Source organism: Asparagus officinalis, chromosome 4 (assembly GCF_001876935.1).
Source record: "Asparagus officinalis chromosome 4, Aspof.V1, whole genome shotgun sequence".
Lineage (NCBI taxonomy): Eukaryota > Viridiplantae > Streptophyta > Magnoliopsida > Asparagales > Asparagaceae > Asparagus > Asparagus officinalis.
In genome coordinates, this window is record NC_033797.1 from 110,786,068 (window position 1) to 110,813,699 (window position 27,632).

General features: G+C 34.3%; 1 protein-coding gene across 1 annotated transcript in view; it reads left to right on the top strand.

The window, feature by feature from the left end:
• Window positions 420–27,632, top strand: part of LOC109837960 (dolichyl-diphosphooligosaccharide--protein glycosyltransferase subunit 2-like) — a 37,027-nt gene continuing 9,814 nt past the window's right edge. The window contains exons 1-15 of the mRNA XM_020406353.1: window positions 420–711; window positions 881–1,073; window positions 1,144–1,233; window positions 1,363–1,419; window positions 1,518–1,587; window positions 1,868–1,932; window positions 8,613–8,667; window positions 9,678–9,805; window positions 9,891–10,006; window positions 11,092–11,161; window positions 11,726–11,830; window positions 11,951–12,040; window positions 12,148–12,296; window positions 19,835–19,946; window positions 20,019–20,102. Of these exons, the coding sequence (XP_020261942.1) occupies window positions 563–711; window positions 881–1,073; window positions 1,144–1,233; window positions 1,363–1,419; window positions 1,518–1,587; window positions 1,868–1,932; window positions 8,613–8,667; window positions 9,678–9,805; window positions 9,891–10,006; window positions 11,092–11,161; window positions 11,726–11,830; window positions 11,951–12,040; window positions 12,148–12,296; window positions 19,835–19,946; window positions 20,019–20,102 (1,533 nt within the window). The 5' untranslated portion in view covers window positions 420–562. The remainder of the gene's footprint in view (window positions 712–880; window positions 1,074–1,143; window positions 1,234–1,362; window positions 1,420–1,517; window positions 1,588–1,867; window positions 1,933–8,612; window positions 8,668–9,677; window positions 9,806–9,890; window positions 10,007–11,091; window positions 11,162–11,725; window positions 11,831–11,950; window positions 12,041–12,147; window positions 12,297–19,834; window positions 19,947–20,018; window positions 20,103–27,632) is intronic.

Genomic DNA, 27,632 nt, shown 5'->3' on the forward strand with positions numbered 1-27,632 from the left:
TTTTCACAAAAACCCTTGAACTTTGTAGTAAGTTGCACGAAACGCTTCAGAACTTTGAAAGTTAGAGAAAACGCTTGGACTTCTGAAATTATCCTTGTCAAGTGTCTTCCATACCTCTAAAAACGTAGAAGTTGCATAATGTGATTTAATGGAGAGGACGAGTGTTGTTGACGCGGTTGATTGACTAGGACGATGTCTTATACGGGTTGGGTCGGGTAACCCGTTTAATAAACGGGTCGGGTCGTATGACCAATTTATTAAATGGATCAGGTCGGGTCACATCTATACGGGTGGGGTCAACTATGACCCGACCCGACCTACCGTGATAGAGGGCTGAAATACCCATACTGTCCCCCTGTTTTGCAATAATGGCGAAGTTTCGCACCCATCGTGATGCTGAAATACAGGATCCGTACCCGCTATACTACCGTGAACCCTACAAGCGTTTTGACTGGACTCAAGACTTCAAAACCGAGGGAGAGAGAAAAACCTAGGTCGTGGATCTGAACGATCCATTTCTCCTCTGAAATCTCTACACTTCTCTCCTCGTCGTCGATCCCCGATGGCCAGAATCCCATGGATTCTAGGGTTTCTGGTTCTGATCTGCGCATCTCGATTCCTCCATGGATCCGCCAGCATTCGTCCGATCTCCGACGCTCACCGATCCGCTGCTCTCGAGCTATTCGCTTCGGCTGATGGATCGTATGCAAGGTTCGGTCATCATCGATCTAAAGATTAATTTTTTTCTTGAATTTTATGAAGTTCTAGGTTTAACTTTAAGTTTTCATTATGAATGTCTAATTTCTAAAATTTTCCTATTATTGCAAAATTATGTAGTTAAATTGTGTTGAGATTGTAATTTTTTTGTTCCATATTGCAGCTTAGAAAAAAGTTATGAGGCATTGAGAACATTTCAGATGCTTGGACTCGAAAAAGTTGCTGATATTAGCCCAGCAACTTGCCCAATTGTTGCGGAGATACTCGGGTCATTGTCATCTGCAGCAAAGGAGTTGTTTCAGGCACTTAGAGTAAATAGCATTCTGAAATGTCAGATTGATGTCAAAACCATTGAGGTAACTTTGTAAGCTTATGAAAGGGGGAACATTTAAAATATTTGATGCTGATCTTAAAGCACCCATGTAGAGAGCCGTATCGAAACTTCAAGATGGTGTAAAAACGGCAGAATCATTATTAGATTTCTATTACACCGTCGGGAGCTTGGTTCATATCAAGGTAGAGTTGAATAACATCTGACTTCATTCTCTTCTTGAGTATTGCAAAAGTTGCATACAATCTTCTTTTATCTGTAACTTGTTCCATTCCTTATCTGAAGATCAACATTTATTCACTTTCCTGATGCAGAATCAAGGTTTTGATGTGATATTATCAGATGTAGATAGCGTGTTTCATTCCATTAAGGTGATAAACCTGCAAACTCCCCTTGTAATTTCTCTTACTTTTTTTACTAGCTTTCCTTTTGATGAAGAAGTTGTCATTGCAATTTATTGGTTTCTTAGGCACTCAGTCAAAGTGATGGAAGATGGCGATATGATTCAAGTGGTGCTGAATCAAGCACTTATGCTGCTGGTACTCATCGTATTTGGAGTTCTGTGGGAAATAATTTTGTACTAGATGCTATATATAGCTGTTTCTCCTTTTGATGAATGTTGTTGCAATTTAAATGGTTAATAATCTTCTGAGTGCAGCTGTTGTTGCAATTTAAATGGTTAATAATCTTCTGAGTGCAGCTGCAATGGTGCTTGGCCACACTGATTGTCCTTCATGTTTGATGTGTTAATAATCTTCTGAGTGCAGCTGCAATGGTGCTTGGCCACACTGATTGTCCTTCATGTTTGATGTGTTGCAGGGATAGCACTTCAAACACTCGCAGGAGTGGTATCGCTGGCGGATTCAGAGGTGGATCAATCAACGGTGAGACTTAATTTACTGAAAATTTCTTGTTTACGTTTATGTCTCATTATTATTTGATGTGGTGTTACCTATTTGATGTTATAATAAACTCTACAATTCAATTGTTTTATACTTCAGACTTATGAGAGATTTGCTTACTTTTGCGTAAGGTTGCAATTTGTGGGATTAAATGTACTTTTTCACACTTCATGGTTCACACTGAAGTTTATTTTGTATAAATTTAAGACAATGTGTATTAGTTTAGTTTGTCCATAGAATTGGTAATTGCTATGCTAACATTTAACAATTTCATGGAAGTTAGGGTGATTGATTTTGCTCAAGCATCCAACTCACTTGTGCTTGAACACATTCACAGCCTATGATTCCATGAAACGTATTCATGTTCCTTTGATGGGAATCCGAATTTGATTATTTCGTAGAAATCATTGAGGCAACAAGTGTTTCATCGAATTTGGTAAGATAGTAGCATGCAATGTGATCAAGCTGATAACATAGATTAGCAGTGAATTTGATCAACCATTCACAGGTGCAACATGGATTGGAAGAGATCTGAACTTGTGCATAATAGAAGAAAGTGAATATGTTGAGTTTTGGTGGCTGTGTGGGTTAGGGAGATTTCCATCTGGCAAAAGTTCTTTGTTTACTTGAAAATTCATAGAAACATGGTGTTGATCAAATTTTATTCTTCTATATGCACATACTTTATAGGCTTGTTCTCTGGCAAAGTCAAAGCCCTTTTTATTGGTTACCCTCGACTTTGTTCTTATTAGTTGTAGAATTGGTTGTCCTAGACGGTTTGCCTTCTCATGGGTCTTTTGGTTGCTTACACCCTATGTCCTTGTCAATATTGTTTGGGAGTTTTATAGAATTCCACTTGCTTTCTCAGGATTCGAATATTTAAACAAATTCATCCTATCTTCAAATTGGAGATTAACCTATTGAATTTCACGACTCCTTAAGGAATAGTATAAGTATTTGGGTACCATCAGATATCTAGTTGTAAAAAACTAAACTTATTCACTTCATGTTAATGTATGACAGCATGAGATGATCTTCACTAAAAGTAATACTCATAAAAGTTATCTAGGCCCTGTACTAATAGCAGCTTGCCGTAGTTAAAGAACAATGAAGATTTACATCAATAGGACAAACCTTACCATTAAAGTAGTTTATATTTCCGTATAGTTTCACTTTTCAAAGGCACTATTTTCCGGCCATGTTATGTCTACCATCTTGTTGATGGTCTATATGGTTGCTGATGTATTTCTTAATAGTGTTAGAAGCTTGATACACTGGTAAAGGGATTCTGAATCACTCCTTCAACTCTATTTCTCGGAGCATCAAGCAAAGAGTTGTGTATTTGATGTTTCCATTCATATCCTCCTTTGTTTGTAGTGTGACTGTGCCTGACATGTCAAACTATGGTATGGGTGTTGTAACTTGTATTTGATGTTGAAAGCTTACACACAATAATGTAAACCTAACTAGAAGGTGCTTTCATATACATGCTTTATGATTTTGTATAGCTGGAATTCAAAACAGCGACTGCTTTCTAATCATTAGGCCCTAGAAAGTCCTTACTAATAGTTAGGCTCTAAAAAGATCCTCAAATCTACTGAAAATCCTACTTAATAGTTTACTGTTTATAGATAAAGCTATAATAATTTTCTATTACAATCAATGAAATTCTAATATTGAAAGAAGTCTGAGGCATCTTCTTTCTTTATTCGTTCCTTTCTGACCGTCCAAACAAAACTCATCCTACCTCACATCTTTTTTTTTTTAATAGAAGTTTGGAATATGATCATCTCAATCACTTTGAGTTCCTAGAAAGTGTGGAGATAGGTTTCTGTTTAGCAATCAGTGGGAGGAACCATAAGATTTTGATTTATGGAATCTGTAAGAAAGGAGAAAATAGATTATAAAATGCATTGAAAAAGTAGAACTATCAATGAATATTCCCAGAAAGGAAGTAGTTCTCATATGCTATTCATAATGTTCCTAGTTGCCCTCAATTTCTTACATTGAAACTGTCTATGGTATGGTTCTTTACATCTATAAGTAAACTCATGATTGTAATTTTCTATCATCTGGATGCATAAATTGATATTTACACATCTATCTTTTTTTTGGGTCAATGAAATAAATTTCCAGTAACCGAAATGTGCACATGTACATTAGCAAGACTCCGGCATACCTGAGGTGACTACAAAAATCCCCAACTCAGGTAACTTACAACCAAGGTTGTGGAAAGCAGAGGGAAGCGGTGAGGCACCGCTCAGGCTTTTTGAGGCTTTAGCGGCAAAAAGGCACCAAATAAAAAAGCAGTCGAGTTTAAATATGTATAAATATGTTGGAGGATAGGACTGTGAAGAAATGATTTCAACTAGAGGAGGAAGTGGAGGAGCTTTGACTTGGGATAGTTATGGTGAGCTTTGACTGGAGATAATAATTGTCAGTTTTGATGAGGAGCTCAAGAGAAGGTGATGTCGTGATGGTGATGGAGAAGGCAGAGCTTGATGGATGGGTGGATTTGGTGGTAGCACCGCCGAAGTTGGTCGGAGGTTGTGGTCAAGGCGATTGGAGTGGGTGATGAGGTTAGTGTTTATTTTTGAGTTTTAGTTAAGAAAACGGGTTGGGCTTGGGTTCATTTTGGTACAATATAAGTCCGTATATGTTTTCTTTAAATCAATGTTAAGTGCTTTTCAGCACTTAGCAGCACTTTTACAAGCTTTCTGTTGCGTTTTGAAGCATAAAGCGCGATGTTCGCTTTCATTGGTCACTTTCGATGAAAGCAGAATTTTGAGACATTGCTTCTGCCTAGTAAAGCGCTTAAGTGACCAATAGTGGGGCTTGATTCAACAGTGCTTGCAACCTAATAAAATCTATGCTCTGTAAGCCATTAGTTGCATGAGAAATTTCCTGCATATAGCGTCAATTTGATGTAGTACATTCTTTGGAAACACAGAATTACTAGACCAGAAGGATTGGATGCCAAAAGAACATTCCTAATAAGTTCAACTTTCCCTGCATAAAAAAGGTGCTTGTTGTGCCAACTTTGGATTCTCAAAGTAATTTTAGGTATCACTTGATTACAATCCACATCAGAAAGCCTTTTAGAGACGAAAGGTAACCCCAATATCTAATAAGCAGTGAACCAACTCTATACCCCAATGCATCAACAATTTGTTCCTTGACGGCATCAGTCACCCCACGGAAAAATATGCACTCTTTTCTGGACTTGCCATGAAGCCACCTTGCTAAAATCCTGTTAAGACTTTGTGAAGTAGAGAAACTAAACTAAGATGCAATCGAGCACATTTAGGGTGATAATGGAACGCTCCCAGTGATCTGATATGCTTCAATTGCTTAGAGATATACTCTATGCTGATAACAAATTGGTACGGGGAGAGGGGTTCACCCTGCCTCAGTCCCCTTTTGCCTCTAAAATAGTCATGTAACCCTCCATTAAAGAATATAGAACAAGGACTTGTTACACAAGCCATAATCCAGTTGACCATTTGCGTAGGAAACACTAAACCCTTGAGCATAAGGTATAGAAAATCCCAAGTTAAATGTGTCACATGCCTTCTTGATGTCAACATTTATCATGCATCTAGGTGATATTGAGCTCCTATCATCATACTTTATGAGTGCATGCACCATAATAATATTACTAGTAATGATTCTCCCCTTAACATATGCTGATTGTGCTTCACTTATAAGGAGACCCATAACTGTTTTCATACAGTTGGCTATGACCTTGACAATAGCTCTGTAAATAAAATTACAGCAGGCAATTGGTCTAAACTTAGCAGCAGTTCTAGGACATATGGATTTAGGAATTAAGGTGATTGAAGTAGAGTTTAATGCCCAAGAAGCATACCTGATACAAAGAATTCCTTGATGTCATCAATAACATCAGCACCAATGATAACCATGCCTCCCTAAAGAACAAAGCAGTGTACCCCCATCAGATCCAGGGGCCTTTGCTTCAGATATGGACGGCATAGCCACCTTAATTTCCTCCTCAGAAATTCCTCAGCACAGAGAGGATCTTTGATCATCATTCAGCACATATCCACTCTTGATAATACTCTCACCAGGTAAGCTCAAGTTGTGGTTTGTAGACTCCGTAAGGCTTTTGTAGAACTTAATGACCTCCTCAATAACACAATCATCTGTTAGTCTATTGCCCTGATCATCATATAAAACGAGGATCTTGTTATGGTGCCTCAAGGACTTCATTGCAGAGTGAATATTTGGTACATTTGTCCCCCTCTACATTCCAAGTAATTCTTGTTTTTTGTTTATAAAAACTCTGTTCAACTTTCAAATGTTTAGTGTATTCTTGCAACTGAACTTTCTCTAATGCCATCAAATTACCATCTCTAGGAGAGTTTTGAAGTGTAGCTGAGTGACCCCCCCCCCCCCCCCCCCCAAAAAAAAAAAAAAACGCCTATCCTCCATAACAGAGATTAGACTTGGTGAGTGATCAGAAAGTTGCTTGAAGGAATTTAATCTGACTAGCTAGATAATTTGAAATCTAGTTCTCATTAACAAGGGCCTTGTCAAGAGCACACCACATCTTATCATCACCATCTTGTTTATTGTTCCAAGTATAGAAACAGCCTATGGTCTTTAATTGATTGGGCCCTCCACATTTTTCATCTTCATGCAGGACATTGTTAAAAATCCCCGCACACAATCCATGATAGGGAAATAGTACTACTGATGGTTTCAATTTCCATTCCACAACACAGCTTTCTGCTCTAAAAGATTAAGCCCATAGATAAAGCAAGCCACACACTTCAATTTATTATTTTTAGAAACAAGAGAATAAAAAATACCTTTGCTGCAACAATGAAGTATATCAACATCCAAGATATTTTTGTCTCAAACCACCCATATTCTACCATTTTCTGCATCTGTATAGTTATGAATCCAATACAAACTTTCTTTAGAATTACCATCAAATTTGCCTACATCCACCCTTCTCTTTAAAATATCAAAGCAAAAAATTCTGTATTGAGAAATAAACAAAGAGACTATATTTTGCTTTAGAGGTTTATTCAAACCTCTAATATTCTAAAAAGTAATGTTCATTAACTACAAGAAGAGACAACCCCACCCTTATCCGCAAAAGCAGGATCCAAGTTGACCTGATGGGCTTCCTCTTCTAAATTTTCAAAATGCATTTCTTTGAACAATAGTGTATGGATCAGCTGCTCTAGATTTCTCCTTATCCCTGCTCCTAGCAGGTTGTTTATTGGCTCTATCTGTATCAGCTGCTTTAGGAGTACCTCCATCAGAAGCCTCGATATGTCTAGAAGTAGCTGGTGGAACCTGAACTTTAGGCCTCCATTGAATTTAGGATATTTCTTTCTCCTGCATCTTACATCATCATGCCCAAAACTTTGCATACCTCACACCACCTATGCTTATATTCATATACCACCCTTTGTTGTATAACTTGCTCACGAGGCCCTTGAATCTTCACATAATAATTAGGTAAAGCCCAAGGCTTTTGAACTTCAATAAGGACTCTCACATAAGATAATCTTTGTTTAATAGCCCTAAGCTTATCAGAAGTAATTGGCTTGCCAATAAGACTAGCAGTCTTGCTTATATGATTAGCATGCCAAAGATTTAGCCTCAAATTGGCAATTGAATCCGCATCGGGTAAGTATGTGAACTAAATCATCAATGTCATCTTCATTCTTCCATTATCACAATAAAAAAGGTTGATGACTAAAAAACCAAGGTCCTCCCTCAAGCACACTACTCCTCTAGCTCATTAGTAAAATTAAACAGGAAAATTCCATGCTTCAACAAGCATATCTGTGGGGTACCAAAATTTTTCCAAAGTTTATTAACATAAATCTTCACAGCTTTATAAAGGACACTCAGGCCAATAACTTTCCAATCAAAGTGTTATTTCAACAATCAACCCCCTTTTCTCATTCGTCATCATTGAATGAAAACCATTTCTGGAGGAGGAAAATACTCAAGGAATCTCTTGACTTCATCATCCTTAAGTAGCTCATCTTTGTTCATTTCTTGTTCAGCGTTCTCTTCAATATGTGCAGAGTTAGGGATCATCTATCTTTGGGTCTACCTACACATCCCCAGCTGAATCCAAATTTTCAGTATCATCAACCTCAACCAGCCATAGATGCCACAAACCTTGAAGAATCACCACCTCGTTCGAAGTTTCTATCAGGAGCCCCAGCCTTTGAGAGTTTCTCCTGCATTGCATGTTTCTTCTTAGCCCCAAAAGGACAAGTGCTCTTCATGACCTTCGAGTCGGAACCTACACCATATCTAAACCGCAAATCAACATTGAGGACCTTCTTCCCCCCAAAAAACTTTTTTCCTCTTAAAAATGTAGTGGCGCACGATAATGAAATTGCCTTATCATGCGCCCAAAATTTACATATCCATCCACCTTTCAATGCTCTTTTATAATTCTATGCATGTCTAGTCCAAATGATTTTTCAATCTCTTTTAATCTATGTACTTCTGTAAGTTCACATGTTTAATTTTTTCATTAGGAATATGTTACAATGCTACTAACTTACCTTATTGACTCCTTAATTTTACTTTCAAACAGTATACTTATGAGTACTTTGGCCATAGCTCTCTTTAAATCCTAATGCTTTCTTATTTTTTCCTGGCAGATTGGGGTTGCAAAGAAAGATATTCTGAAGCTGCTTGATAGCATTAAAAGTTATAGTATGTACATTAATCCTTTTGTTCTATACACTTTATTCGAGTTCTTAATTAATTTGTACTTACTCTCAAAATAAAACTGAGAGTGGTAATGCATCTATTGTAATATGCTTCACCAGTCTTATTATAATTCTACTATATGTCTGTCATTTTGGTTTGGTTGAACTCATGTATTTTCTCAATATTTTCAATACTGCGATTTTATGATAGTCTTTTAGTTATTGGTTTAGTGCTCCTATGATAATTATGTCAGGGATGCTTGAATGAACTCCTTCTGTAACCTCTGTCCTGATGGTTTGCTTGAAAGATAATTAGTTTTAGAGCTGGAACTCTTCACTTTTGCAACAAAAAGATATAATTGAACCTTTCATTAGTTTATTGTTATGTCATAGGCAAATTTTTTTTGTTGTTGTTATTTTCTATCGAAAGAGTCTGTCACATATTTGGCTAGCTTATTTGTCATTTAAATGCACCTATTTGTCATTGATTTCTTTTTTCCTTTTCCCCCCTCTTGTTTCTGGGGGCCGGTATGGTTGGGATGGGACTAAAAGCGGTGCACTGTTTTCACCTCAGTCTAAAAAAATGACTACATGTTGATTGCCTCTGTTGATTGCCTCATTCAACTGTTGACCTTTTCCAGCAAAAATGTGTATACATGTTGGTTGCCACCACTCCTGACCTCTCCCAGCAGTTATCACCTAAGATGTACTAGTTGACCTTGACTTTGAGAAGTTCTTCAATTAGTTTTTTTGTTCAGCATATAAATACAATTTTTTTGCTGTGCTATCTTTGAGCTCTTCATGACCAAAGCTATTAAGCTTTGTTATTTTTTTTTTGTTTATTTTCCCAATTCCTTGATATAAAATCATAAGTAAAAGTGGGTTAGGCGTTACATGTGAACCTCACTATATTATACAAAAGCCGTCTCCTTTCCTAGTTCTATAAGCTATGTTAAATGGGACTGCCTACTTTTGATTTATGTGTATATACTATAACCCCTTGTCTTACTTCAGATGATGGCGCCTTATATTTTGAAGAGAAGCATGTTGATATGAAGGTGTACAAGGGGCCACTGACAACTACAGCTTCAGTAGTACGTGGTATCACTGCTTTTGCTGCAGTTGCTTCTGGAAAGCTAACTGTAAGTCATGCAATGGTAGAAACACTTCACGTCTCATACAAGTTTTATTATTTGTTATATTAACTTTCAATTGTCAAATCTGCAGATCCCAGGGGATAAAATACTAGGTTTGGCAAAATTTTTTCTCAGCATAGGAATTCCTGGCAGCAGCAAGGACTTGTTCGATCAAATAGACTCATTGTCATGCTTGGAAAACAATAGGCAAGTATATAGTGATGCCTTCATTAACTTCTGTAATCATAACATTCCTTGAAGAGAGATTCACCTAATGTGAGAATCTTCTTGTTTCTGTTGTCACATTGATGTTCTTTTTTAAGCTGTCTTACCTTAGAACCTTCTTACAAAAGTCATGGCGAAGAGACTAAACAGATTGGATGTGGGCGGTCTAGTTTATTTTCTTTATCTGTATGCTTGCCTGTTTTTCCCTTCTATTTTTGGCGCTAATGGTAGTGGGGTAGGTCATGAGTTGAAGCATTGTATTAAATATCCCCGACATGGCCCGATATATCGCCCGATATATCCTTTGGGCTTGCCACAACCAATATGGTTTCTAAATATCCTTTACATCTTTTTTTCTATTTTGAGGTATGTATCCTGATATGACCGATATATCAACCGATATGTTGACGAGTATATCCTTTTGTATGACTTGTCGCAAAAGAATATACCGTGTTTGGCAATTTTTGGGGAAAGTATGATTTTCCCATTATATTAAATGACATTTTAGCCTAAAAAAATTAGATGAAATGTTGCAACATTAATTTGTACTTTTGTTTATTTTACAAGGATGATCAGTGCATTATACTGTATATGCAAACATTCGTCATGGCATTATGATATTTACCACATATTCTCGATCTTTCCCTGATATCCGCAATGCAATATGAATTTTGGCCATCCGATATTTCCCTGAAATCCAGTATTTAAAACCTTGAGTTTAAGGAATGTTGGACATGATGAGAGAAACTCTCTAACCAGAAGTCTAAAATATATTTTCTTAATTATACCTCGAAAGATGATAACTTCCTGTTGTCACTAGACTCACTACAAACATATCCTCTGTGTTAAGATCACTAACTCCACTAGCCTCATTCTAGCTTCTTCTTTTCTAGTTTTACTACTTTCAGAAATTGCATGTTGCCTGTACTAACTTGTCCCTGTTCTCTCAAATCCTACTGGTTTCTTCTTTTGGTACACCATTGTGATAACTTGTTTTAATTATTTTATATGCTCTTAAAATTTCATGTAATTAGATTCTGTTGTAATGTCTTTTTCCCCTGAAACAGGGTGTCCACTCCGCTCATTCTCTCACTTCCATCTACTGTATTCTCATTGACCTCAAGGGACCAGCTTAAGGTAGCATTCAAGTTATGGTGATTTTGCTTTCCATTTTCATAAATTATTATACGTAAGATCTATTTATTCACCTCTTCATTGTTTAATTTAACATAATGTAAGTTGTTTTAATCAATGATATTGGCCTGTTGAGTTTCCTCACAGATTCGATATTGCCATTCCTGTCGCTTTTGTAAAAGAACTTCACTTGGCTTCTTCTTTGCTTATTGTCTTTATCTGATTGGTAAAAGAACTTTACATGGCTCCTTCTTTGCTTATTGCCTTTATCTGATTGAGACCATTTTGCTTGATCTCTGGTATATCACTTGAGTGTTATAGAAATTGCTGCATTTCCATGAACCGTGAAGAGTGACTTTATTTCCTAGAAATATCGAGCTATGGCCTGAAAGCCACGGTGATTATGACAGATTGTTTGAGGGCAAATTTGAATTGTTTGTAGAATTATACTAGAAACTATCTGGTTATAATAGATTTTGTTTCCACTGGCGACTGCTAATCAGCCAACAGTAATTGAAAAACTTAAGCTTATTGTTCTTTATTGAAGATGTCATCCTACTTTCTCAGGTTGAGGTGACTACAGTTTTTGGTTCGTCTGCACCTCCACTAACAGTGACTCTGGTGGAAGCTTCCATTTCTGACTCGAGGAACACCCCTGCTTTGGAGAACCAGGTAAATTAATTTGCTTAAAGGATGATCGGTAACATTGGTTGATTTAGTGGCTATTTAGTCAATAGCATACAGTATTGCTTCTCAATATATTTCTTTTTGTTTTTTTCTGGTTCATTACAGGTGCTCCAATATGACCAAGAAAATAATATCCACTACCTTGATACCCCATCGTTGAAACTTGATGTTGGGAAATACACATTCGTTTTTGAGGTTGTTTGATGGTTCTATTTGTTTTGAACATGTCTGTTTTTGAATGAATTCTCTTTATTGATTGAAAAGGTAGCACTAATGAGGTGGTGTGTCACATACATATGCAGATTTCACTTGAGGATCCTGATCTTGTAAATGCTTATGCTATTGGAGGAGAGACAAGAGCCTTTGTCTTTATTACAGGAACCATCAAAATTGACAAAGCAGAGGTTGCAATATTGAATAGTGATTTTGGGAGCGCGGAGACCACCCACAAGTAAGACGCTTAGTTTTTCTCCCCATGCAGCCACTGGGATTTTATTATTAACAAGCAAATAGTCCCCATATGACGCGGGGGAAGATAACAATTCAGGATATAGTTAAACATTTGAAAAACAAATTTCTTTGAAATGATTTAATCTCAATAATCATAGAAAATTTGACAATACACCCAAAAAAATGCTTGTTTGTTGTATCGAAAAGAACGGAGTCGAAGAAAGTGAAACGAAAACCTCTTCTATAAGGTAAACAAAGGAATAGTTCATGCTGGAGAGAGAATGACTGCAGTACCCATTGGCATTTTCATCATGTGGATGTAGATATTGCATGATTCCTTAGGAAGCAGAAGCAATTACCCAAGTGCCTCTCTATTTATGATATGATGTTTTTCTTGTGTAGATGTGTATTTTTATTTTTCTTCGAGAATACAGCAGCCTAGTGTTTGCTTTCTTTATTCATTTAAATTCCAATTTCACCTAGTTCTAGTAAACTGCATGAAGAGGAACTTTGGACATCTATCATATAACAAGGATTTCTTTGTTATTGCTGAGAAAATCCGGAATCACATACCAAACCAATTTGAATGAGCATTAGAAAAACCACCTAAAAGATCCAAATAACCTATGAGTTTAACGTCTATTTTTTTACTGACAAAATAATATTCTAGAACAACCTGGTGATACAAAGTCAAATGACAATATTGCACTACTAAGAAATAGAAGGAAAATCAATTAAGATGGTAGTTTGTTATTCCTTACCATCTCGTAGACGTATCCCATTTTAGGACTTGTGTAGGACAATTTGAAACTAAAAGTACTTATGAATGTCTTCAACATCCATACTATAAAAGTATTTTCCAGATGAGGGTTAGAAATGGATATCCAAAATATCAAATATGCTTCATATCCATCCATTTAGTCAGATACGATGGAGATAATTTCTACTTAGAACATAGTTATTCCATATGTATATACAGGACATATATTAAACATCCAAAAATGCTATTAGTACTCAGATTAGCTAAATCTCAACCTGATGTTGAAGCCAACTACTATTCATATATCTACTTTTTAATTGAATTTTAATAATAATTGAATTCAAATAACATAGTATTCATATATCTTCTTTATAACCTAGGACAGACTTAGCCCAAAACTCAATATTAATTAAAATGGTGTTATATAAATATCTTAATTGTCTTGACACTTGAATTGTAAAATTTTTTCCAACTTATGTCACTAAAACATCGCCAATGTTGTGATGAAGGAAAGCATGACCAAAGGCTACATCAAGTACTTATACATATTATTCAAAGAGTTTTCGAGATATTTGTCCCCAAATCTCATCAAGTTTGAAGCCACACAAAAACTTAATATTCTAAGATCAGTTCACAAAACTCATTGGTTTCCCTAAATTAGTCCCTTTAGTTTAGATCTGTTAGTATAACTGCAAATAAAGTAATGAAATTATTTTTATTATTTTCTTGTCATAACAATTTCCCCACCCCTCGCCTCCCAATAAAATTTATATATTGGATGCAAAATTTGCACTTAAGAGCATATAACATAGGATAAGTGTTAATGGGTTTAACATTTGCCTTCACGATCGTTACAAGTGGAGTAGGGTTGACGACAAGATATAAAAAAAAACATTTCCATTGCTTTATTTTACAGTTGAACTAACATTTAGTTTTAAGTGGTGAATTTGGGTAACCAAAAGAGTTTTAGGGGATTATTTTATAATATCAAGTTTTAGGGGATTATAATATCGAGTTTTAGGGGACTTATATTAGAATAGGTTAGATTCGAGGGACCAACTTCTTAAAATTCTTTTAAAAGAATAATATCTAAAACAAGGAGAAAGGAAACTAATGGAAAATAATAATTTTTGGAAATAATTTATTAATCAGAATAAAATATGTAGGTGTGTAGTAGGCAATTTGTCACTCTTTAAGTCCAGATTTCAACTTTTAAGCATTCTAAAAACTTATGACCAAGGGAAAGAAATCATCCAACAATGATACCTTGAACAATTGCAAGCACTGAAAGATAAACCAAGAAACCAAAGAACTAGTACAACATAATCCCCAACTTCCATGGATAATGCAAAAATTAATAACTTTACCCAATCGGAGGAGTTAATTCCGTCATGAAATCCAATGGTTAGATAATGATGCTCCAATTATTTACCATGTATTCTATTCTTCACAAATAAAAGTTAGTAGCTACCATCAGAAAATGAGGATGGTTGAAACAATTTCATCAAGAGTACATAAATCACTATATAGTCCACCCCAAAAATAGAAATTTAACATTCCTAATTACTAAAAAATAATCAAAAATCTTATTTCCTAAAGTCAAGCAAAATACTATTTTCTGAGTGCTTTCCTTTGCAATGGGGCATAATGGAGTAAGAATCACAAGGACATATGTTTTTAACCTTTGATGTTTTAAGAGCAAACCATATAAAATTATAAATACAACTAAATATATCTTTTTTGCTTCTAAACATTGGACGTTGGTCTTATTAAATATCTTTGAATAAGATATTCATTTTCGTTTGTGTTCTTCAATCTTGCCATTATTCGATGATATCCTTGATATATCATCTAAGGATATATTGCACTTTTGATAAAGACCTTTAAATAAAGCAGAACCGCTAAATGATGTGGCCTATAAACTGAGAGAAGGTATCTTTAAGTTGCATTATGGGCCAAATTTAGCATGTAATATATAGAATTAATTCGAGATAAGAGTAAATGCTGCAACCCATAGATTACAAAATGTAACCGAGTAACTGAAAATTGACACCTTTGTCTTCAAATGCAACACAATTTGATTGCTTGCTTAGTCAAACTGGTGTCTCTCCTCTTTGGATTCGTTCGATGTGATATAGTAACCAAGTGGAGATAGAAACATTGGCCTTCATTTAACAATATGCGTTAAAAGCATATTCATCAACCTGCAAGACTATCACATAAACATTAACTTGAGATATATTGGAAAAGATATGGTTTAAAAAACTAAATATTTGTCATATTATACGTATAAGTATCGGATGAGAGGAAAACATGTAAGCAATTTTCTACAAACGTAACTCCACAACACGATTTCTCATATACAAATACCATGAATACCAGTGCTAAAGGTCTGTAACCAATATTGTGGAACAATAAAGACTTATTCGTTGGTTAAATTTAAAATCCAAGCATCTTCAACCCACAGATAATTGAGCCTTCAATCTGATCAATCATCACCAATCAGATTTGAACAACAATTTAAATTTTAAGATGGATCTATCGCAAATTGTCGTATACTTGACAATAAATTTTTTTGTTATTATGAAGTATGATCAATTCCTTGTAATTTCTATATTATAATTTGGTATTGTTCCTTCTCATTCTATAGTTGGATACACCAAAAACAACATGATCATTTAACTATAATTCTTCAGTAGAACACCAGTAAAGTGAAAACATAGATTCGATATCATCAGAGACTCAGAGTAACTGTCCAACCATCTAAGTGGAGACATTAAGCTCAGTTACAAAATTTCCTTGAGCACTTTATTTATCAAACTTATGGCACAAACCTAAATGATATTAGAACCGGAAATTTCTCATGTAAACAAAGAAGACACTAGGAGCTATTTATCAATCATCATTAAACTAAAATCATGGAACTAAAGAATTCTCAGTGATCCCTAAAATAAAAAACAGAGGGTTCTTAGTAGTTACATGAAATTTTCCATAAAGAACCTTGTTTATCACCATGAATATTTGGAAGTTATCATCTAAATGTTAACTTAAACGTCTATAGTGATATTCTTGAACACATGAGCTTAGTTAATTTATTTATGACCATACATAGTTTTTAGGATTATTTCTTACCTGTTACATGGTTTACAAATGAGAAGTTTGATTGAGAAATGTAATACACATTGCGTCTTCTCTACCAACTCCTTGTTTCTATCCTCCTTGATATTAATAGTAAGAGCTTTTTCTATGAAGCACTTGCGGTTATTCTCTAAGGCAATCGCCTTGTCCAAATAAGAAAGTTTAAAAATAGGATGTACATAATTTGATTAATGTTGTACTATTGATAACTTGATTATTTTATGCCTTACTTTAGCCTCGGCGTGCACTCATCGAAGTCCACAACTATTGTTCGTTCTGCTGAGAGTTAAAAATTTGACATTAGCCCTGAAGAGCCTTTGTTAATTTCTTAAGAATCAGGTTTCATACATGAGTAAAAGCACAAATGATGCGGTGGTATGACTTCACATGATAAACTATCTCTAGGAATTAAACAAAAAGTAAGAGGCAAGAAAAAACAAAAATAAATGATAGCATTTGCACATTACCTGCATTAGATACATTTGAAGGTTGCCTTATTTACCCCACTTTAAACTCAGGTGATGTCATTTAAGTCAGCTTTACTAGCTAAGTTCTTCCCTGAAATCTCTACTATGCCGTAAACAAAAATACCTGTAAAAATGAATGATACAGTTGTTCAAGTCAAGAATAAAATTATGAGATTCTTGATCAGAGCTATAAATTAAACTTTAGAGGGCTCATATGCCAAAAATTGGAACTTACATTTACATAATAATTTATATTTATAAGTTATGAAGCGGCAACTCGTACAAAAAGAAATAATAAAACCATGCTGCTTAATCTACTGAGAATAGCCAAATAGAATACATGTCACTACTCATATACATAATCGCTAAGGTAACATCTAAAATGGTTGAACTTTTAACAGAATACTATACAAATCTGTTGACAGGAAGATAAATTCGATCTGTTGATATTGTCAATTTGATGCCAAAGAGGAAAATTCACTTCTATCATTACAAGAATAGAGAATAACTATGAGGTCCAATAATGGAAAACAAAAATTCATTTTTTTTTGAAGGAAGTTAGTCTTATAGTGGCAACAAAACCCTAAAACCTCCCTTTTCCTCTCCTCTGAACTCTGGTCCAATTCTGATAGTAATTTTCATCTCCATAATCCGAAAATCCTTTCTTATGAACTTCCCCATCGCATTAAATAATCAACTCTATCATGTCCTCCCTCATCTCCACACTATCCCTCACCACCGACTCCTTGTTCCCATCTATTCACCGCTAAAAAAAGGGGGAAAATGCTTAGGGGGGCTGAAATTTAGTTAGTAGCCTCCCTAAAATACCCTCTAATCCAAGAAACAAAGAATAAAAGTGAAGAGGGAAAAATAGGAACCAAAGAGATGATCAGGAAATAACAAAACTTGCAACCATATCCCAAAATTGCCCCTCACACTGTAGTTATTAGCAGTGAAAAATTTAGAAAAAAACGAAGCGTATAAAGGATAGAAATGGAAATAAGTTGTGGACAGTAGCTGTCAAATTTTGGTACATTACTTTCCTCAAATACCCTGGATTCTTTACCTTGCAACTTGTGGGAAAGATAGTAATATAAAAGACCATGGAGGATACAAAAGGAAAAGATAAAAATTTACCTATCTAGCTTTTAAACATCTATGTAATATGGCAAAGCAAAAACAAAATCGGTATAAGCCAAAGAAATTAGGATTGCCATCACCAATCACTATTATATCACTTCTTATATTTTAGGGATTATATAAATATGTATTCATTGACATTGTTGGAGGATCTGTGGAGAAGAACACATTATATATGTTGAATTCCTTTGTTCGATGATGTCGGATGCATCATTTTAAGATCATGGAGTACTTTATAATTTGAACATTCAGTAGGATTTGGAATTTGCGTAGGCATGGTAGTTTTAATGCAAAAGCATAGTTCAAAATGCTTATACATTCAGATCATTGATTTAATGGGAAAAATTTCCTTGAAACTTAGCCTATATCTAAGTTTATTTTAATACAAAACTTTCTTCAAAGTTCACATTATTGTGATTCCTTTCATTACCATACCTATCACGGTCCCCTTTTAGTTTATTTTAATTCTGTCTTTTCTTTTTTTGGCATAAGAGTTACCATTTAATATATAGTTTTGATTGTCTAGTGGCAGACTTCATCGTGGGTGCCGTATTTGTGTCGGACACGTGTCAGACATGGATTCGCCATGGACACGCCATGTACATGTGTAGTTCAAAGAAAAATTTGATTTCCCCATTACTTAACAGGTATCACCTATGGTATATCGAGCTCAAAACCAATTGGTTTTTGAATTGCAAACCGAAACCCATTACCTAAAATATGTGGAAAATACCCACTGTATCCCACGCGATCAAAACTAAACTTGTGTTGTTAAAACTTAATTCTTAGTTTGATTTAACTTGATTCATAATAATTGATAACTTGATATAGATAGTAAAGTAAACAAACAAATGTTATAATATTTTAATTCAATATTTGATCTAACGTAAATATTTTATATGCATACATGCATGCATGCACACATTCTTGTATGTATGTATACATGCATGCATGAATGTATGTGCGTATGTTGCCTCGTATAAATTTGCTGTGTCTGTCCCATGTCCGGACACCCAACCGTATTTGTAATAGTTCCAACCCTAGTGGCAGGTATTGACTTGTAATAGTTTTAAAACCAATGTTTTTGAAAACCGAGAGTCTGCGGACACTTGAGTGCCCAGCACCCAAGTGCTTAGTCGGACACCTAGGTCCCACCTAGGCATTTCTTTTGCATTTTTGTTCTTCAAATTAATGATAAATTCCTAAATACACAAAATACTAAAAAATTAAAGGGGCAGACGATGAATAGTTAGCTATAAGAACTAAAGGAAACCAATTTTCACTTTTCTTTTAATCGTTCTAGTTTCAGTAGCGTCGCAGTAGTAAGAGCAGGATGAGAAAATGAAAATAATACGGTGGTATCTGCAATAGTCCCAAGCTGAGGTTCTGGCTATAAAAGCCTTGGGCGGAGGCAGTTATAGCATGAGCCTCTGGTAGTAGCAGAAGAGCATCATCATTTAATGGAGTAGGAAGACAAGGAAAGAATTGGATAGAGGAGAGATGGGAGAAGAAGCAGAACAAAGAAAATCAAAGTTTAGAAATAACTACACGTAAAATTTAATTGAACATAGGTATAGTTTTTTTCAGCTGCTGCAGTGTTATGAGGAGAGGCAAGGCTGAAGAGATGGGTCTGCAAATTAGGTGTAAAAACCATAGTTTAATCCAGTGAAAGCCACTTAAAGCAGGTTTCACACCATATTAAGCCGGCTTACTTTTAATAACCAAATTGGAATGTTTTGTGGGGCCTAAAATGCCTAGGCACCCAAGCTCATAATTGGCAGAGCCTAGACTGATTTAAGAAGGCTTATCTGCTGCTTCTGCCTTGGTAGCTGAATAGATGGATGGCCAAACCACTTTCTAAAACACTTCAATCCATTTTTTTCTATGAACGTACTTGTTTGCTATTCTAGCAGACCCCTGATTCCTCATATTGTACTCACATCCTAGTTTACAACTTTACCTTGTTCCGCCCATGGGCTTTGCGATTCAGTGTACTTATCATATGTCATGATTCACTTTTGATTACCCTTGCAGGTTAGATTTAGCAAAAGATAATGCACTGTCACTATCAGCAAACCATTTGCAGAAGTTACGTCTATCTTTCCAACTAACCACTCCTCTTGGACATGGTTTTAAGCCACATCAGGTATCAACTCTTTACTGCCTTTTGTACTTTTTAAGTATTTCTGTGTGACCTAATGTAAAGAATCTATTGTAGGTGTTGCTTAAACTGAGACACGAGAGCAAACTGGAGCATATTTTTATATTGGAGCATTCAGCAAGGCAGTTCAAGATAGTATTGGTTAGGCTTCCACTCTTCTTACTAATCTGCTTATGTGCACTAGCTGATTGCAATAGAAAAGCTATTACTCCTTTTAAAGTTTTATTTCTTATTGAAGATCGTATTTAAGGATATTGTGTTAGGTGCTTACTTCAAGTATTACATATGTTAACCTGGTGGTCTAGATACATACTTGAGAAATTTTAAGAGCTTACAATTAGAAATATGCATCTTTTTAGGGTTTTTTAGTTACCTTTCACATGTTGTTTTATGATAGGGTATAAATGATAACTAAAAGTTGCAAGTGCACAACTATCAAGTCATAGTATAAAAAGTTATCGATCCCACGAGGAATGTGTTTGTAGGAGATAATTAAAATCGATTTTTTGTTGTGTGTGGCAATTAAGAGTGATGAATGCGTGTGATTGTGGAGAGATATGAGGAGTGGTTGTAAATATATGCAAATAACAATACAATGAGATTGGAGAAAGGAATCAAAGAAAATAATAATGAAAAAATCAAGAATAAAGAGAAAATTCAAGAAAGTAAAGATGAAGGATTCAATTAAAGATATGAGGAATCTAGAATTGAATCCACTAGCTAATTTTAATTATAAATTATGATCCATTCTCTTTGTATCATATTTTACTTTAGATTTATTAAGCACAAACTATCAAACCATTTAAGGAAAGTATAACCTATCAAATTATCATCTAAGCAAAATTAATATTCTCATTTGCTTAATATTCATGAAAAGAACAACTAGATAGTAATTCTAGAATTTATAAGCATGACTTATCAAACCACTCAAGATAAGCATAGATTATCACATTCCTCTTCTACCAATTAGTTCTCTAGTTGATTATCCTACACATGATCATTTTAAGTACAAGAGAATAATTCACACAATATAAAAAAAATTAGACTAGTTTCATACAATTCTAGATTCCCTACAAAAATTAGTTCCACATCTAAGAAATAAAAAGAAATAAAATCTAAACTAGAGAAGAATAGAAGAAAAGATTGAAGATAAAAACTAATTACAAAGAAGAGAAATGAGAATAAAGAAATTTACACTATGAACATGGAAAAAATCTAACTAAATTGTAAAAGAAAAGGACAAATGAAAATCTAGATTATGCGAGAAAATAAATCTACTCTTCAAATTAAAAGTGCAAGACAATAAAAAAAGACGAATGTAAATTTACTCTACAAGGCATTAATGTAAATCTAACTGCTAAAGCAAGAAGAAAATTAAAGAAATAAAAATGAAAGGGTAAATTCACATTACAAGAGGGGTTAACCTCATGAAAGCAAACCTTCAAATTGATCTCCATTTTCATCATCATCATCAAATAAAGACAAGAAAAATATGAAGAGGTGAAAAAAATCTTTTATTGATTGCAATAAAAGTTACATATTTGGAAGGTATTCACAATTAAGAGTAACCCTCCTCTCCTAATGGAGTTATAAAATTTTTCACACCCTCAACCCCTCACTCTCTACCCCTAATTATAGTCTACAGTAATGAATGAGAGCCTTTGGATTAAACTTTATCCCCAAGCTAATCAACTTTAGCCCTTAATTTCGCAACAGTAATCACGTATCGATAGGGGTATCGATAGGGGTATTGATACCGGTATCGATACGAGTATCGATAGGGGTATCGATACCGCTATTGATACCGTATCGATAGCAAGTCATTTTCGATTTTCTCTTGGGCTTGGATTCTTAGGCTTTTATGAGAGATGAGATATTGAGTTGTTCTTAGGCTTTTATTCATTAACTTGCAATAAAGATAAAATACGTTTATTAGTGACAAATTTATTTAAATTAAATAGATAATTAGGGTATAAAATGTAATAAAAATATGATTATCAAATACTTTCATACCTAAACTTTTGCTAGTCCTCTAGCAAAGAAAGAAATTAAAAATCTTAACTCACTTTTGCAGGAATCGCGGTTGTATTTAGCGCATAGAACAGACCTTTAAACCCCTAGGTTACCTTAGAGGACGAGTTGTAGTCTCATGAGGGTTTACAGTGAATATACTCACAAAATTTGATTATTTTATCAATTCAAAGAAGTTAGTGAATAATTAATGTCCTTGATATATTTAAACATTCTACTTGAAGCTAGTTATTATTCAAGAAAACGTTTTTATATATAATAAGGTAAATCTCCTAGAAAATCTTTTCATTATAGCTATACAAAACCAAGTCTAACTTAAAAATTTAATTAAAAGTTTTGAAAAGAACATGCTAGCTCTTTGTTTTAAACAATTTTTAAGTCTCTTAGTAAAAATCATTTTTTTTCAAGACCATATATACAAATATATAAACATTATTAATATATTTTTTCACTCTTTATTCCTTGGTGATTTTTATCTACTTTATTGGGCTTTCTAAGTGACCATTTAACGAGTTTTGGGCCAATGAATCCTAACCCAATTGAGCTTAGGTGAATAAGTATGGAAATACTCATTGGGCTTAATTACTCGGTCAACTTAGGCTTTATAAGACAGAATCACCTTAATTCAAGAGTTTTTTTAATATATATATATATATATATATATATATATATATTATATATATATATATATTATAGATTAATGGGTATCATATGTCATATGAGAGGATTCTCTCATATACAATGATGTGCAGCAATCTCCACCAAGTGTATTTATGAGCATCCTTCTCCTACTTTATTCACTTGGTGGAGATTGTGCCACATCATTGTATATGAGGGAATCCTCTCAATATGACATATGATACCCATTAATCTCTCTCTCTCTCTGATTATATTTATATATATATATATATATATATATACATGTGTGTGTATATATATATATGTAACCTAAAAAAATTGTAGACCAAGACCACTTAAAAAATTATTTTTAACTAAGCTAAGCATGTAAATTTTTTATTATTTTAGTTAAAAGTCTAAGTTAAGGCTTTAGTGAGAAGTACACTACTTTGAAAATTTTTTCTTAAGAAATTTATTTAGAGTTATCATAAAAGGTGAACTTGAGTATAAAACTAACTAGGGTTTTTTGAGAATTTAAAAGTTATCAAATAGATCAATTATACATTGATTTGATCAAATTGGCAGAAATAATAAATTTTTTTTAATTGACTAAAAACTAAAAGAAAAGTGCTAACTAGAAAAATGGAATAAAAAAAGAAGGAAAAAAATTACTAAAACTAAAAAAATAAAATACTAACTAACAAATGAAGCGAAATACAAAGAAACAGCTAACTATCTTACACCCCCATACCTAGATTTTGCATTGTCCTCAAGGCAAATACTATCAATAACATCCAAAATATCACAATATATAAATACATGCCAAAATAAAAGTCAAATACTGGGTAAAAGAAACATTCCTTACTGCTCATCACTAGATGGATCATCGTCCGCATCATCAGTGGCAATGCCTATACTCTGTCCAGCTTCATCCTCCCGAAAAATCATCAGGTTGAAGTGGTGTGATAAAACTCTGAAGCTCAGGTGGAGGTTCAGCTGTATCTCTATGCACCCTTTGCCACTCTCTCATCAAATATGCTAAGGACTCGGTGATGTAGTTTATCTGACCGTACATCCTGTTTATCTGACCTTGCATCCTAGTCTGCTCCTCACGAATGAGGTCATGCGTAGCCGGTTGGTGCCGAGGAGGAGCTCTACGTGAAGAACTAGATTGATCTCACCCTGAAATGCTTTTCACAGTCTGATTTGTTTATAATCCCTTCCCTGCTTCTAACCTATCCTCTGTGAAAACTGTAACGGAAAATCTGTGGCAGAGTCTAGTAATCAAATATGGGTAAATAAGCTGAACTCGTGATCTATACTGTGTCCTGGTCCACTCTAGTACACCCTCCACTGACGATCTCATCCACACATAATCCTGGCTATATCAAACTGCCGATCAGTGGCTATCCAATAGATGAGTATATCATGGGTGGTAATGGAAGTGTATGTAGTGGTGGGTTTTAGATCAAAGTTCATAAAAAAATTAAGTAATCTATATATTTAGGTTTGAGATTTCATGAACCAAAGCTGGATGTGAAGATCCTCCTACACAAAATCATGGACATATCATTATATTCTGGTGTACCGGGTTGTAAGTTAGAAACTAACTGAAAGTAATCGGGTACATCGGTCGGTGGTTCCTTAAGTCCAAGAATATCTCGAATTGTGGGAAGATCAAAGACAACTTTAACACCCCTAACTATAGAAAAAGCCGAAAATTATCTATCTGGATCAAATTCCCATCTAATATAGAATTCACGAACTAAAAAAATATTGGCTTTTTCTAGGGGTTTATCCATCATACCCCGAAGTCTTACTCAAGGTTTTAAAAATCGGATGTCGGGTTCATGTCGGATGACTGAAATCCATGTCGGATAGCGGAAATCGGGGATATATCGGGGGACATTGACTAAATATCGGATTGTCATATCGGGTAGTGCGCATATGTATAATATCATGTCCTAAATGTAATCTAAGCATTCATAAATTCAATATAAGCATATTTTATAAATTCTATAGACTAAACATATAAAAAAATAAATAATATATGAATTTGGGTTCATAAATTCTTTCTATCGGGTTCATAAGAAACCCTTAAACATGAGAACGGGTCAAACGAGTTTGGGTATTTATCACTAAACCCAAACCCGATAACAAAAAACAGATCTTAAAAAAAGTACCATATCGGTCGATTTTTCAAAGCTAAAAAATAGGCTGATATGCCTGATATGACCCTGATATTTTCGATTTGGCCCTAAAAACTGACATACGAGTTGAAAACATCCATGTCGTGTCGGTCAAACCCTCAAACTGATATGTCGGTCGATATGTCGGACATGTCGGGCGATATTTAAAACCTTGGTCCTACTGCGATCAACATATCAAGTGTAGATCTATAAGTTTGAAGTGCACTAATCTGAAAATCTCTCGAAATGAATATTTAGACCCATAATCATGGCCAAGATTGTGTCTATCTATTTCGTCATCAGATGAAACTTGAGAGGATGATAAACCTGCTCGGGATCTTTTTCTAGGGGACATCTACAGAAAAATGATATTTTAATATAATGAAAGCAACAAAAATCCCACCTTTTTTTAAAGAATTTAGCTATAAATTACTCAACATGAGTTAATTTCAAGTTATCAAAATTTTGATTTGTCAACAATATTCCTAAAAATTACTCTTTGGACCAAAAATGTCAAATTTTTGATAACTTCATCTATGAATAATGCATGTTTGATATGACAAACAATAAGCTAAACCTTACAAATTTTGAATTTGATATAACACCCTCAATTTGCAATTATTAACAAATTCTACCCAATCTTCTCCATTATAACAAATTGTCAATTTTTCATATTTGATAATTACACCTAATTCAACTTTCAATTTGAAATTATTGACAAATTAATCACTTTCCACCCAAGTTAAAATTCGAATGTTTGAATTTTCGGATTTTGCACAAAACAACTAAAATTGAATTTTTAGCTTTTGCACAAAACACCCAAAATTGAATTTTCGGATTTTGAACAAAACACCCAATTCAAACTTTAATTTGAAATTATTGGAAAATTAATCACTTTCCACCCAAGTTAAATTCGAATGTTTGAATTTGCGGATTTTGCACAAAACACCCAATACAAACTTTAAATTGACAAATTGATCAATTTCTACGATTAATTCTTGCATAATTGTGATAACAACCCAATATTTTCCATGGTTCAACCACTAGATCACCCATATACACATTGACAAAATAGAGAAAATTGAAATTACAAGATCAAGAGAATTATACCTTGGGGAGATGTTTAGAGGTGGAAGAAGCCCAAAAATATTGAAGAAAACACCTCCAATTGGTCGGATCTCTTTTGGATTAGTGGGTGAAATTTAGGGTTTGAGAGGAAAAATTCGGGTTTGGAAAACAGATGAAGAAGATAAGGCTGGTTCGGTTTTTGAGGCAGTGATTCTGGGTATCGATACACTATGCAGTTTGGGCCGCTCAACCCAAACACGTTATTATGATTTTTTTATTGGGCTGCTTAGTGTTTATGGGCTTAAATATTCTTTTTTAGGCTGTTGAATGTGGGCTCGATTGAATTTTTTTCTTTTTCATTGCATTTTTTCTGGGTCGCTGAATGTTGTGGGCTTTGGAATATGTTTTTTTAAAGCCCATGACAACTTATAATTTATTTGAAATTTGTTTTTTTATTTATAAGATAGAAAATATTCAAAAAAATTCTTTTTTTATAAAATTGAAAATATTCGAAAATATTTATTATTATTATTATTATTATTTTATGGGCTAAACAAAATGAGGGAATATATTTTTTTTTCTTTTTTTAACAAATATTGTGGTTCATGAAGAACTAACACCTCTTCGAGCGTAGAATATTCTAAAAATAGTTTTAAAAGCTGATCATTAATTTTGAAAATATGATAATTTTTAGGATTTTCTATCTCGATAGCCCCATGTGAGAAAACTCGATTAACAATAAATGGACCTGTCCATCTTGATCTTAATTTTTTGGGAAAAAGATGCAATTTTGAGTTGTAAAGTAAAACTATCACGGTGTGAAATTTTTTCGTAAAATTGAATTATCATGAAAAATCTTGGTTTTCTCTTTGTAAATTTGAGTTTATATATGCATTGTTTTAAATTTCTTCCAACTCATTTAATTGGAGCAATGTGGTTTTTCCTGTCGAGTCTAAGTCGATATTCAATTGTTTAATAGCCCATATTGCTTGGTGTTCCAACTCCATTGATAGATGACACTTTTCCAAACAAGAGCCTGTACGGTGACATCCCAAAATTGGTTTTGAAGATTGTACGATATGCCATAGAGCATCACATAATTTTACAGACCAATCTTTCTGTTATGATTAATTGTTTTTTTAAAGATTTATTTGATCTGTCTATTTGTGACCTCTACTTTACTGGTTTGGGGTGATAAGGAATCGATAATTTGTGTGTGATCAAATATTTTCTCATCAAGGTCTCAAAAGAACGGTTACAAAAATATGTACTATTATCACTAATGATAGCTCGGGGCACTCCAAACCGTACAAAAATATTTTCCTTCAAAAATTTGACAACCTTGTTGTCATTAGCCTTGCAAGCTATCGCTTTAACCCATTTTGACATGTATTCTACGGCTATTAGAATATAGATATTTTCAAAGGAATTTGAAAATGGTCCCATAAAATCTATACCCCACAAATCAAAAAGTTTAACAACTAAGATGGGTTGGAAGGACATATTTTTTCTAGTAACTTTCCCTAAGACTTGACAACGGTTATAAGTTTTGCAAAACTCATAGGAATCCTTAAAAAGAGTGGGTCAGTATAGCCCACACTGGAGAATTTTTTCAGCTGTTTTTCTTGGGCCAAAGTGACCCCCGCATGCTTGCTCATAACAAAAGAATAAAACACCCCTAATTTCTTCATTTGGAATACATCTAAAAATCTGATCAGGATAGTATTTAAACAGATATGGATCATCCCAGTAAAAGTATTTTACC